This window comes from Carcharhinus amblyrhynchos, chromosome 8 (assembly GCF_965287045.1).
Source record: "Carcharhinus amblyrhynchos chromosome 8, sCarAmb.v2.hapA, whole genome shotgun sequence".
Lineage (NCBI taxonomy): Eukaryota > Metazoa > Chordata > Chondrichthyes > Carcharhiniformes > Carcharhinidae > Carcharhinus > Carcharhinus amblyrhynchos.
In genome coordinates, this window is record NC_137331.1 from 65,228,187 (window position 1) to 65,242,377 (window position 14,191).

The 14,191-nt window shown below is 41.6% G+C and overlaps 1 protein-coding gene and 1 pseudogene across 1 annotated transcript in view; both read left to right on the forward strand.

Moving 5' to 3' along the window:
- The first annotated feature begins 285 nt into the window (after positions 1 to 285).
- LOC145347020 (large ribosomal subunit protein uL15-like) lies at positions 286 to 2,360 on the forward strand (annotated as a pseudogene).
- A 1,332-nt stretch (positions 2,361 to 3,692) lies between these two features.
- Positions 3,693 to 14,191, forward strand: part of sdr16c5b (short chain dehydrogenase/reductase family 16C, member 5b) — a 36,548-nt gene continuing 26,049 nt past the window's right edge. Inside the window, exons 1-2 of the mRNA XM_080194204.1 lie at positions 3,693 to 4,200; positions 10,858 to 10,989. Coding sequence (XP_080050330.1) covers positions 3,880 to 4,200; positions 10,858 to 10,989 — 453 coding nt within the window. The 5' untranslated portion in view covers positions 3,693 to 3,879. The remainder of the gene's footprint in view (positions 4,201 to 10,857; positions 10,990 to 14,191) is intronic.

The window sequence follows — 14,191 nt, forward strand, 5'->3', positions numbered from 1 at the left end:
GTGGCCAAAATTTCCTGCCCTTGAACTTTAGCCAAAATGCCAAAGAGCACAAGGAAATTGGTCTTTTGTCAAGGAAATCAATCCCATGATTGCTGCTACATTTGATGTGGAGATGCTGGCGTTGAACTGGGTAAACACAGTAAGAAGTCTCAGAACTGAGGCTTCTTACTGCTGCTACTTTTCACAGTGGCTGCATTGCAGTGTTAATGTGAGCTTAATAAATAAATTGTGATACTAATAAATAAATTTTAAATCCATGCCCTGTCTCACACGTCATCAGCCAAGATGCCATCCAGATTGAGAAAAACCAGGAAGCTAAGAGGACACATTAGCCAACTGCTCTCCACGGTGAGCCCTTGGACAATGTGGATAGTTTTCCACATCTAGGGAACTTCCCCTCAGCACAAATAGACATCGATGGTAAAATCTAATATTGACTTCAATGCACCAGTGCAGTCTTTGGATGCCTGGGGAACAGAGCGTTTGAAGACCAAGATCTCAAATCCAGCACCAAGCTCATGATCTACCGAACAGCTGTGGTTCCCACCCTCCTTTATGAATCAGAAACATGGACAATGTACAGCAGACATCTGAAATCCCTGGAGAGATATCACCAACATTGCCTCCACAAAATCCTGCAAATCCACTGGGAGGAAAGCCATACCAACATGAGTGTCCTCTCCCAGGCCAATATCCCCCATATTGACGCACTCATCACCCTTGACCAGCTCAATGAGTGGCCACTTTGTCCCCATGCCTGACACAGGACTCCCTAAACAAGTACTCTATTTCACAATGGCAGGCAGTTACAAAGAGGGCAAAGGAAATGCTACATGGACACACTGAAAGCCTCTCTAAATAAAGGCAGCATCCCCATCAATGTGTGGGAATCGCTTGCCTTAGAATGCACAATTACCTCAAGTGTCACTGGGTGGAGCACACAGAGGCAAAGCATAAATGATGCGATGAGAATGCAGAATCCAGAGCGTCCCACACACCTCATCAAACACCACCTGCTAAATCTGTGGCCAAGTCTGTGGCTCCAGGATTGGAGGCACCGCAAAACCCATCTCTCCAGAGTGGAAGCAAGTCATTCTCGCACTGAGAGACTATCAAAGAAGATTGAAGAGTGTTCTAACTGAAATGTTTAAGATGGTTAATTGAGATGATAAGGTCAATAGAGAGAAACTATTACTCTGGTGGTTCAGTCCAGAACAAGGAGAGCATTAAAAAAAAGGCAGTATGGACAAGTTGGGCTGAAGGGCCTGTTTCCATGGTATAAATCTCTGTGACTCTATAACATTTTATATGGTGCCAGGCCAATTGGCCATGATTTCAGAAGCACTTTTCATACAAACGTTTGTGAAAATTTGCAAAGAACTGTGAATTGAAAATTTCTCTTCAGGTCCTAGAATGGGATTTGACTGAGCCAATGCTGACACCATGAGGAAACAGAGGATGAAAAGCTCTGCAATATACCTGGGCCTAATTCCACCTTGAGAAGGTCATTTTTTTCTCACATGGTAGGGTTGTTGTAGAAGGAATGTTTTCAGCTTCGTTATGGGTGGCTTGCACCCAGGTGAGAGGCTCGAAGAGACATGTTGTTCCATCTCAAAGGATGGGAAGGGGTTTGTGCTCACGGGGTTGAAGGAAGTCACGATCAATTTCTACAGTGTATGTCAGAGGAATTCATGTTCCGTTTGTTTGTCCAAGAGCTATGAGTTTCTTACCTTGATTGTTAGGGAAGATCAGACAGATAGGTTCTTTACTCAGAGGGTAGTAAGGGCGTAGAATGCCCTGCCTGCAGCAGTTATGGACTCGCCAACTTTAAGGGTGTTCAAATGGTCAGTGGATAGGCATATGGATAACATTGGAATAGTTTAGGTTAGAGGGTCATTAGATTCATTCCACTGGTCGGCGCAACATCAAGGGCTGAAGGGCCTGTACTGCACTGTAATGTTCTATAGTCATGGCCATATAGGCAAACACAGGAAGCAAACACAGGTGGTTGTGGCAATGCTGGTGGTATGTATCATCTTTGATAAATATCATCCAGGTTACTTTGGAAAGGTTGGTATGAGACATTCCCATCTCAAGAAGAATCAGTTGTTCTGTCCAACCATAAATCTGGATAAGCTGTGGACACTGGTCAGTGAACAAGCCAGATTGAACTATGCCAAGAAACCTGAAGGACCAGCATCTGTTATTGATGTTGTACACGCTGGTTACTCTTAAGTTCTCAGCAAAGGAAGACTGTCAAAACAGCCAGTCATTGTCAAAGCAAACTTCTTCCGCAGGAAAGCTGAAGAGAAGATAAAGGAAGTTGGTGGAGCCTGTGTATTGATGGCATAAATTTTATAATTGGGTTTACAAATAAAATTACTGTCACTTTAAAAAAAAACAAAAAAAAAGTTCAACTGACTTGAATGTAGGTCACAGGCTGTCTTGCATCACTATGTGGGTGGTACTGGACACAATCCAAAATTAACCCTGTATGTGCCAGACCCTAATAATTACACCCAGCGCCAGCCACGTTTTGAAAGGAACAATGGAGCTGTTAATCTGTTAATACTGATCCCGATGTGGAGATGCCAGCGTTGGACTGGTGTAAACACAGTAAGAAGTCTCACAACACCAGGTTAAAGTCCAACAGGTTTATTTGGTAGTAAACACCTCTAGTTTTCGGAGCACTGCCCCTTTGTCAGGTGAGTGGGGCGTTCTGATCACAAACAGGGCATATAAAGACACACACATTTACAGAATACTGATTAGAATACGAGTCTTTACAGCTAATCAGCTAATCAAATCTTAAAGGCGCAGACAATGTGAGTGGAGATGGCATTAAGCACAGGTTAAAGAGATGTGTATCGTCTCCAGACAGGACAGTAAGTGAGATGTTGCAAGCCCAGGCAAGTCATGGGCGTTACAGAGAGTGTGACATGAACCCAAGACCCCTGTTGAGGCCATCCTCATATGTGCGGAACTTGGCTATCAGTCTCTGCTCAGCGACTCTGTGCTATTGTATGTTGTGAAGGCCGCCTTGGAGAACATTTACCCGAACATCAGAGGCTGAATGGCCGTGACTGCTGAAGTGCTTGCGAAGGGAACAGTCTTGCCTGGTGATTGTCGAGTGGTGTTCATTCATCCGTTGTCATAGCGTCTGCATGGTCTCCCCAGTGTACCACGCCTTGGGACATCTTTTCCTGCAGTGTATCAGGTAGACAACGTTGGCTGAGTTGCAAGAGTATGTGCTGTGTACCTCGTGGATAGTGTTCTCACGTGAGATGATGGCATCCATGCCTATGATTTGGCATGTCTTGCAGAGGTTGCTGTGGCAGGATTGTGTGGTGTTGTGGTCACTGATCTTCTGAAGGCTGGGTCGTTTGTTGCAGACAATGGTCTGTTCAAGGTTGTGTGGTTGTTTGAAGGCAAGAAATGGGGGTGTGGGGATGGCCTTGGCAAGATGTTCATCTTCATCAATGACATGTTGAAGACTCAGGAGAAGATGCTGCAGCTTCTCCACTCCAGGGAAGTACTGGACAAGGAAGGGTACTCTGTCCACGTGTCCTGTGGCAGTAAACCTGTTGGACTTCAACTTGGTGTTGTGAGACTTCTTACACTGATCCCACAGCAGCACTGAACAGCCAGTGTGTGACTGCAGTGCTCCCGAAAGCAGTAGATGGCAGCATTGGGATACTGACAATCGGTGAACTTATTGACAAAGCAAGAACGCGAACTTTAGCTTCTCCGCCCAAGAGAGGCGAATTGCAGCAGCAGAGCGGCTAATTTGCGCAGCCGGGTTTCGAGCAAAGGTCGCTGGCTTTTCCGCCGCGGGTTGCGCGCAGACGCAGCAGACAGGTGGCAAAGAAGGAACCAGACATGAATTTCCTCCTGGATTCGCTGGTCACGCTGTTCATGTCGCTGTACTACATCTTGGAAGCGCTGCTGTTGCTGGTGGTGCCGGTGCGGAGGAAGAATGTGAGCGGGGAGATCGTGCTGGTGAGCGGGGCCGGCAGCGGCATCGGGCGGCTCGTGGCGCTCGAGTTCGCCCGCCTGCACTCCACACTCGTCCTCTGGGACATCAGTGACGAAGGCAACCAGGAGACAGCCCGGCAGGCCCGAGAGAGGGGAGCTTCCAGGGTCTATACCTACACGTGTGACTGCAGCAACAAGGCTTCTGTCTACCAAGTAGCCGACAAGGTAAAAAGGAAGACCTTCCCCCTTTAAACCAAAAAAAAATTGCATTACTTCCTGGAAAGAAGACTAAACAGGTTGTTTTAGATCTAGTATTGCGGTGATGAGAAAGGGTAGATCAATAGCCTTGCTGTAGAGGAGCCTAGAAGAATCACAGCATCCCTTCAGTACAGGAGGCTATTCAGCCTATCGAGTCTGCACCACCCACTCTAACCCCACATTATTTACCCTGTTAATCCCCTTGAAATTAGCATCAGTTTAACATGGCCAATCAATGTAATCCACACACCTTTGGACTGTGGGAGGAAACTGGAGCACCTGGGGGAAACCCAGGCAGATACAGGGAGAAAGTCATCCAAGCTGGCTCAGTAAATGGAAGGTTATTCATTTTGGCCAGAAAACATAAAAGAGCAAATTCTATTTAAATGAGAAAGACATTCAAAATGTGTCTGTGCAAAGGGATCTGGGTGTCCTCATGTGTGAGTCTCAAGAAGTGGGCATGCAGGTACAAAATGTTATAAGGAAGTCAAATGGAACCTTGGCATTTATTTCAAAGGGTCTAAAGTATAAAAGTAGAGAAGTGTTGTTACAATTGTATAAGGCACTGGTGAGGCTACACTTGAAATATTGTGTTCAGGTTTGGTTACCGTCTTTGTGGAAGGATGTCGTGGCACTGGAGGCAGTTCTGAAGAGATTCACTAGATTGACTCCAGGTTCGAAGGAGTGATTGAGTAGCTTGGGCTTGTACTTGCTTGAGTACAGAAGAATGAGGGAGGATTTGATTGTATATAAAATACTCAACAGGATTAATAAAGTAAATGTTTACCAAATGTTCCCTCTCCTAGAACAGTTTAGGAGAAAAGGTCATAGTTAGAGAGTAAGAAGGGGGGGATGTTCGAGACAGATGAGAAGAAGCTACTTCTTACAGAGGGTTGTGAATCCATGGAACTCATTGCCTCAGAGCGAGGTGAGTGCAGAATCAATCAATGGATTCAAGGAAGAGATAGATAAATATCTGATCAAAGTGAGATGAAGGACTTTGGGGAAAAGGGAGGGAAGTGGGATTAAGATGGGATGGAGATTAGCCATGATCATATAGAATGGCGGAGGGGACTCAAAGGCCTGAGTTGCCTACTCTTGCTCCTAATTCCTATGTTCCCTTTAACAAGCAACAAAACTCCAACAAAAAACATTATGCAACCATGGTTAATCGTGTACAATTCTGGTTACCCTATTATAGAAAGGATATTATTAAACTAGAAAGAGTGCAGAAAAGATTTACTAGGATGCTACGGGACTTAATGGTTTGAAGTTATAAGGAGAGACTGGATATACTGAATTTTTTCCTTTGGAGCATAGGAGGCTTAGGGATGATCTTATAGATCTTACATAAAATAATGAGGGGCATAGATCAGCTAGATAGTCAATATCTTTTCCCAAAGGTAGGGGAGTCTAAAACTAAAACTGTGGGTTTAAGGTGAGAGGGAAAAGATACAGAAGGGTCCAGGGGCAATTTTTTCCACGCAGAGGGTGGTGAGTGTCTGGAACAAGCTGCCAGAGGTAGTAGTAGAGGTGGGTACAATTTTGTGTTTTAAAAAGTGTTTGAACAGTTCCATTGGTAAAATGGGTATAGAGGGATATGGGTTAAATGTGGGCATTTGGACCAGCTTAGTGGTTTAAAAAAGGGGCAGCATGGACAAGTTGGGCTGAAGGGCCTGTTTCCATGCTGTAAACTTCAAAGACCCTATGACTATCAACAAGAGAAGTTAAAAGATTGCATCGGTTTGAAGGAGGAGGCTTATGAAGTTATTAAAAAATGTAGTAAACTTGAGAACTGGAATACTTTAGAATTAAACAAAGGAGGATCAGTCCACTAATAAATAGAATACGAGAGTAAACAGGTGATAAACATCTTTTAAAACGGGTGTAAAAGCTTCCATTGATATGTACAAATGAAAAGATTAGCAAAGACAAATGTGGATCAATCACAGGCATAGATAGGCAAATTTATACTGGGGAGAAAGAAAATCCAGTAAGAAGTCTCACAACACCAGGTTAAAGTCCAACAGGTTTATTTGGTAGCAAATGCCACTAGCTTTTGGGGCTTTTCCCCTTTGCCCACTCACCTGACGAAGGGGAAAAACCCCGAAAGTTAGTGGCATTTGCTACCAAATAAGCCTGTTGGACTTTAACCTGGTGTTGTGAGACTTCTTACTGTGTTTACGCCAGTCCAACATCGGCATCTCCACATCAAGAAAGAAACTGACAGAAGCTAAACAAATACTTTGGGGTAAATTTTCCAGAGCTGCCTGCAGTTGGAATTGTTGTGGGTGGGATGGAAAATTTTATGGATTGTTCAAACGTCTTTTGGCCTCAGGTGGGAATTTCTGGTTTCAGGGCAGGCATGACCAGAAAATCCCAGCCTTTGGGCCGATTTTACCATCAAGTTGCTTTTGTTGCAACTTTACTTTTATACTTAAACAACATTTAAAATACAAAGCACTTAAAATTAATGAGAATTCATAATTATTAATATAACAATTCAAATCCTTCTAAGAGCACACTCCCACATGTTTTTCACCACCGCCCCCATCCTCGTCCTCTCCAAAAATTCAACTGCAATTTTCAGCTTTCTATATTTGTGTTTCTTTCCTTGTAGGATTTTTATTTCTCCAAGTGAAGGACTAGTCAGGACACTAGCTCATATTTTAACTATTGTCTTCATCCCTCAGGCCCAAAATTAAATTGTCAGTTTTTGGAGCTGTGCCAGTTTCATTTAAACCTATTCAGCTTTTGCAAATTTTCTAGATTATGTATTGACAATACATAATGAATACTAATTTTCAGAGTAATCCTACATTATATTCAAATAAAATTGCATAGGAATTAACTCATTAAGTTTATAATCAACCAAAAAAATCCGCATTAGCTCCTATGAAAAATTCCTATGAAAAATCAGAAAGTCAAAACAATGGGCAGAATTTTACGGTCTCTCATCCTTGCAGGATCTTCTGGTCCTGCTGAAGTCAGTGGGCTTTTTTTTAACGGCTTGCCACATCTTCCTGTCTGTAAAATTCTGATGTGGATGTGCCAGCGTTGGACTGGGGTAAACACAGTAAAAAGTCTGACAACACCAGGTTTTAGTCCAACCGATTTATTTGATAGTAAACTCACAAGCTTTCAAGGGGATTCCCTCTTTGTCAGGTGAATGGAGAGTTCTGGCCTCGGACAGAGCATATAAAGCACAGACAGTTTATAGAATACTGATTAGAATGCGAATCTTTACACCTAACCTGCTGTTCAAGTCCTAAAGTGGCTGACAATGTGTGTGGAAGGAGCACTGATCACAGGTTAAAGAGATGTGTATTGTCTCCAGACAGTACAGTGAGTGAGGTTTTGCAAACTCAGGCAAGTCACGGGGGTTACAGATAGTGTGACATGAACCCAAGATCCCTGTTGAGACCGTCCTCGTGTGTGGAATTTGGCTATCAGTCTCTGCTCAGCGACTCTGCGCTGTCATGTGTCGTGAAGGCCACCTTGGAGAATGCTTACCCGAAGGTGAGAGGCTGAATGCCCGTGACCACTGAAGTGTTCGCCAACAGGAAGGGAACAGTCTTGCCTGGTGATTGTCGAGCAATGTTCATTCATCCGTTGTCATAGCGTCTGCATGGTCTCCCCAGTGTACCATGCTTCGGGACATCCTTTCTTGCAACGTATCAGGTAGACAATGTTGGCCAAGTTGCAAGAGTATTTACCGTGTGCCTGGTGGATGGTATTCTCACGTGTGATGATGGTGAACAATCACTGAAACAACTATATGATGATACCATCCACCAGAGACTGATAGCCAAGTTCCACACACATGAGGACGGTCTCTGCAGGGATCTTGGGTTCATGTCGCACTATCTGTAACCCCCGTGACTTGCCTGAGTTTGCAAAACCTCACTCACTGTGCTGTCTGGAGACAATACACATCTCTTTAACCTGTGATCGGTGCTCCTTCCGCTCACATTGTCGGCCACTTTAGGACTTGAACAGCAGGTTAGGTGTAAAGATTCGCATTCTAATCAGTATTCTATAAACTGTCTGTGCTTTATATGTTCTGTCCAAGGCCAGAACTCTCCATTCACCTGACGAAGAGGGAATCCCCTCGAAAGCTTGTGAGTTTACTATCAAATAAATCGGTTGGACTAAAACCTGGTGTTGTCAGACTTTTTACTGTAAAATTCTGCCCAGTCCTTGGCTGAATTAAGATCTACACTATGTCTCTGATTGTTAGTTAAGTTAATCTCTACGACCTTTATAATGCCCAAATCTTTATGTAACTCTGGTTTAGGCCCCAACAAGAGTATTCCATCCAGTTCTGATCACCAATCTTAGGAGGGATGTGCGGAGGGGCTGTAGAGGAAATTTACAAGAATTGTTCCAGGGATGGAAGGGTATTAGTTACAAGGTTAGGTTCGTAAGGATGGAGTCACTCTCCAAGGAGGCAAAAGATTGAGAAGAAATTTGTTTGCGATGTATAGGTTTAGATGAGGTAGAAAAGTAAAAGATTACCATTAGCTGATGGTACATGGACTAGGGGGACACAGATTTTAGAGTTTGAGCAAGAGATTCGGGGAGTATGTAAGAAAGAACCTTTATGCAGGGAGTGGCAATCAATTAGAATTCATTGTGTGATGGTGGTGGAATTAGAAATATTGATTTCAAAAGGAAATTGGGTGGGTAATTGTAGAAAATGAATTTGCAGGGCTATGGGAATCGAGCGAGCAAGTGGGACTTACTGGATTGCTCCACAGGGAGCTAGCAAATACTTGAGGGTGTGAGTAGCCTCCTTCTGTAATGTAAATGCCACAAAGGCACTTGTATCTTTAGCGTAGCTGCTTCTCCACAGGCAGAGCTTCAGTAAATTCTTCACAAAGCAAGCTACTATAATTCACTTTGTTCTTTATACTACATAAATGCTTGTATCGTGGTGGAGCAATAAAATGTCAGTATACCACAGACATTTGCAAGAATACAGTGTAAGGAAAATCATCAACACATTTAGACCATATGAGAATTTTTATATTCTTATTATTTAAATGATGTTATATAGATCATTGTTTCTTGAAATTTGGAAGTTGAGAAAATGTTACAATTGATCTTCTGGGTTGAAATGCTGGAAACAAAGGAAATCTCTAAAATTAAATGGGACTGGGGGAAGCCATCAACTGCCTGATTGTTGTACAAGAACTGTGCAACAAAGACATTGTTTGGGCTCCGAGAAGTGGGAGAGGAAAGTTTTCGCAATGTGATTCTTCGTACAAGAGGTTTTTTTATATTTAGTTTGAAATTTTGGTTGTGCATATTACAGGTGCAGTGCCCCAAACCTGCTGTCCAAAAACTAGAGTTGTTTGAAAACCAAATTTTTCATAGTGCGCCAAGCAAAAATTTTAACTGAGTAACATATTAAAAAATTACTTGATCTATTTGACTAGGTACTGCATTACACTGTGTGGCACTGGATCAGTAATCTGTTTTGCATATAGTCAGTTCCCATGCTCCTAGGACTCTTAACCCCACCCAGCCTGGCTTATTTCTCTTGCGTGCTGATTGATTTCCGTGCTTCTAGTGACCTTTAACCCCAGCCAACCTGGTTTAGGCTGAACTGCCCATGGCCTGAATTTCATCAAGACCTGAAATTCGGCATGGCCTCACTCACAAGGTTGACTGTTTTGAGGCACTGTACCTGTAACTCTTGAATTTTATTTGATGAAAAAGAGAGAAATCTCTTGCTATCAATTATGTTTAATTACATGCAGGTGGTAGGCATTAATTTGGGTTTCACTTGAGCACCTATAAAGTTGCGTCATTTGGTTAGAAGAAGTATGCTTGTATTATCTCACTCTGTAAATAAATGTTAGACTGAGTAAAGATTGGCTCCAGTGCTACCCTTCAACTGACTTTCTGGACTGGAGCACAGAATAGATAGAGGGAATCTGTTTATTTTAGTTGAGGACGATAGGAATAAAGGACCTTATCAAGTTAGGGAACACAATTACACTCGAGTAATAGAACTTTAGAATTCTCTTCCATGAATGGCAATTGTAAGCTTTAAATCTGTGAAAGATATTTGTCATCCAAAAGTATTAAAGAATATGAGATAAATGTGGAATTGGGTCACAGATCAGTATGGTCTAATTGAATTACAGAAAAGTCATGAGTTGAATGGCTTACTCCTATTCCTGCGTTTCTCTGTACCTAAATCATATCTTAACAATCAAAGGTTTCATTTTTATCTATTTCAGATTCTTAATCTATTGCCAACATCAAATGATAGTTCAATACCTGGATTCAAGATGATAGGCTGTTAAAGAAGGGCTCTTTGTTTTAATTTTGTTATGTTTCTAATATACAAGATAATATAATTGGAAGTATATTTAATGTACCCCTTAATGAACTTGAGTGCAAATGAGTTAAACGATGGGCACAATCTTACCTGCCATTCACACCATGCTCCCGCTGCAGTGAGGCTGGAGAATTTGGTGGCCAGCCAAATCTCCATTCACTGCAGCAGGATGAGAAAATCCCATTGATGTGAATGGTGATACGATTCTGGCCAATGGGTTATGTGTTTCATTTAATGGTGTATGTGTTCCTATTTGTATATTTTTTTGACAGGTGAAAAGAGAGGTTGGAGATATCAGTATTCTGATTAACAATGCAGGTATTGTCACTGGAAAAAAATTTATGGATTCATCTGATGCCTTGCTGGAGAAAACCATGGAAGTGAACACTCTAGCACATTTTTGGGTAAGCACTTCAGCACTGTTGATTTGCAAATTAGTTGATTTTGAATCAGAAGGTGACAATCTTGTACAGCCTGTTATTAGTGAGTTTCAATAAAATGTAAATTACAGAACAAGCATTATTTGCATTTTATTTTCCTCCTGGCCAGGCCTGTAAAGATTCTTTTAGAACTTTCTGTAATTTTTCTAGCACAATCTAGTTTTAATTTTAAAGAGGAGGTGATGATGGTAAGATGATAGTCGGATTTCATTTTGCCTTTAATTCAAACCTTTCACTTGTGTGTGAATTTCAATTCCTTGGTGTTGAATCAGAGAGGACATCATTGAAAGCTGCAGAGATTTCTCTGTTTGCATCAGTCCTTTTCACATCTGTTCCTGTCAACTGAGATTCTGGTTATGTTGCACCACAAGTCTGAGTTATATTGCTAGTTGTTTATGTATGCAAATCCACATTTCCACTGCAACTGTATATCCTACGCACTAAAACCTGACTTGATACTATGCTGAAATAATTGGATCTCTCCTTGGACCTAAACCAACTTTACCTTTGCTGAAAACTCCATTCTAACTTCCAGGACCATGTCTTTACATATGCAGCCCTCTAACCTTTTGAAAGCTTCTGAATTTATGTAATCAACATCTATTGTTAAACATCTTACACTAATAGAAAATCCAACTTCATGTGACCTGACCAATCGTAGTGATATATTGAATAATAATGATCAATTTCAAAGATGTCAATTAAACAAAAATATCTTAGTAACTATTATTGGCAAATTTACTTTCTTTATTAAACACGCACTTCAATGAATTTTATTTTCATTCTCTCTGTGTTTAAATTTGCCAAGAAGGAATGCAATGCTGATAATATCATCACCTGAACATCACATCATTTTGCCAGGTGAAAGGGCTGACACGCAAGTTTCTCTTTGACCTTGTTAGTATTGATAAGACCACCCTGATACTGGTATAGTAATAGGCAGAAGCTGCTGCACCAAATTATATGAATGTCTTGTTTGAATGAATGGGTTAATTCTCTCATATCTCTTGTGTTTCTCTTCAATGGAGCCGAGACAAGTCCCTACCTTTATTGAAAGAGTTTGTGTCTTTTTTCTTGCACCTTCTCCTTGCACTCTGCTGTCAGATCTGGACTGCCAATCCTCCAGCAGTCATCCCTTTCAGTTCCAGCACTAAACCACAGATGAAAGAGTTGGAAGCTGTCTAGATTCAATTCCTTTAAAAAAAAACTACCAACCAAAGTACTTTATCTGCTGGAAAAGTATTAAACAATCCACATAGTTTTGAGTTTCTGTGGGTACAGATATTGTTGGCATGTATTTCCCATTCCTGTGACTCTGTTGAGACTGTTAGTATATCAGAAAATAAATCTGACCACTCATCTGCCACGAGATTGTGTTTTTCAACAAAAATCAAACATTATTGTACATCAAAAACAATCAAGCAATGCAACCCATTAACTTAATCCTACAGTTAACAACCAGATATATTACATACTCAATTTTACTTTTTACACCCTGCATCAGCCAAGAGTTTCCTTATCTCGTGAAATCTTGAAGGTGCATTTACTTATCCTAGGACCACCAGCTTTCCAGAATTTGCTTTAATTCTCCTTGGTGTTCCAGTTATTTTTCTGAGGCAAGATTCTATGCGAGTTCTTCGATTACTTTTCGACCCTTGACCTTTTCCTTTACAAACCCCTCCATGATAGGTGTCTCAGCTCCATGTTCGGGTTGCCTACAGATATATAGCTGCTTTCCCACAACTTTCCAAGCTAACTTTGCTACTGCTTTCTGTCGTAGGGTTCTGGAAAGTCACTATAGGTATCTTCCTCTAGCTTCGAACCATGCAAATTTCTCAATAGCTTTTCCCTCATGAAGTTCAAACTGAGATAGAGGCCCACCTATCTTCAATGCAGTGAATGATGAAGCTAGTATTTTCTCTGATTAAAATGTAGGCTTCATCATCACTTCCTGTTGACTCTCATCCAGCGATGCAAGTCTTCACCAAAGCACTGAACTGCCTGCTTCTGTCAACTAACACACACAAATAAAACAGCCTTCTATAATCAAGACACTACCCAGTCTGTTTCTAGGTAGAAACACAAATGAACTACCTTTTAAGTCCCAAAGTTTTCCTTCATTCTGGGCAATTATTTGCATAATTTTCTATTTCTAATGGAATTTTGGGGCCCTCTTTCCCAAAATTGCTAACTGTTAGCTTCTTTTATGAAGATGTTAGTGCGAGTGGGCGAAATGACCACTACGGACTCAGGGTGAAGTTCAGTAATGGCACAGCTTTATTTTCTTTACGTCGATGGAGAAGCACAGTCAGTACATACAATCGAACTGTCCCGAAAGCTCTCTGCCCGTCCCTCGCAGCAGGCTATAGTTATACCTGAACTTCGGTGCAGTATGCGATTCAAATGCTAATACTTTATTTACAGTATTCGACCTTAGCCATTCTGTCTCGATGTTTCCAAGTGTTGAGGAAATTGTTTTAGGTGTGTGTTAATTGTTTTGTCTGATTGGTTATTTAATAGTCTAGAATCTCTGGGGTTTGAACCATAGGTGTGTCATTGATCTCAAAAGAGGTTTTGAGGGGCCAGGAATGTTTCCTTAACTATGCGAATTTTAGGTGTCTCCATGGGTTGTTTGACTGTTTTAAAGGTGCTGATTTTGATGGGGTGGAAATTTAGTTCCTGTAAGTGCCATCCTGTCCAGCTTCCCTTATGTGCTGGGCCTCATTTGGATTCTAAGAGCATGCTCTTGCCTACTGATCGGGGTCTGTTACTTTGTGATTCTTAGTGGAGGGGCTGTGAGGGTAGCTTTAGTTTGCTTCCATTTTGTGTGCCTAATTTCATAAAATTTGTTGTCCGATAACAAAGATAATAATAGGCATCCTGGCCAAGAGATCAAGAAATCAACTCCATTCATCGCCACTCCCTCTGACTTTGTAAATTAAACAATGGGCAACTGACGTGAACTCCCAGCTCTTTTGAATTGCATTCACTTCAGGAATATTACCAGTTTCTCAGTCAGAAGTTTCCATTTATTTTACATTTCACAAGCTAAAGACCCAAACCTATGTTAACTTCAAAAGCATATGAATTATGAACTGGATATTCATAAAGCTCTGTAATTAGAAAGGACCTCTGATCACCAGCGTAAGACTCTGACCTAATTTCA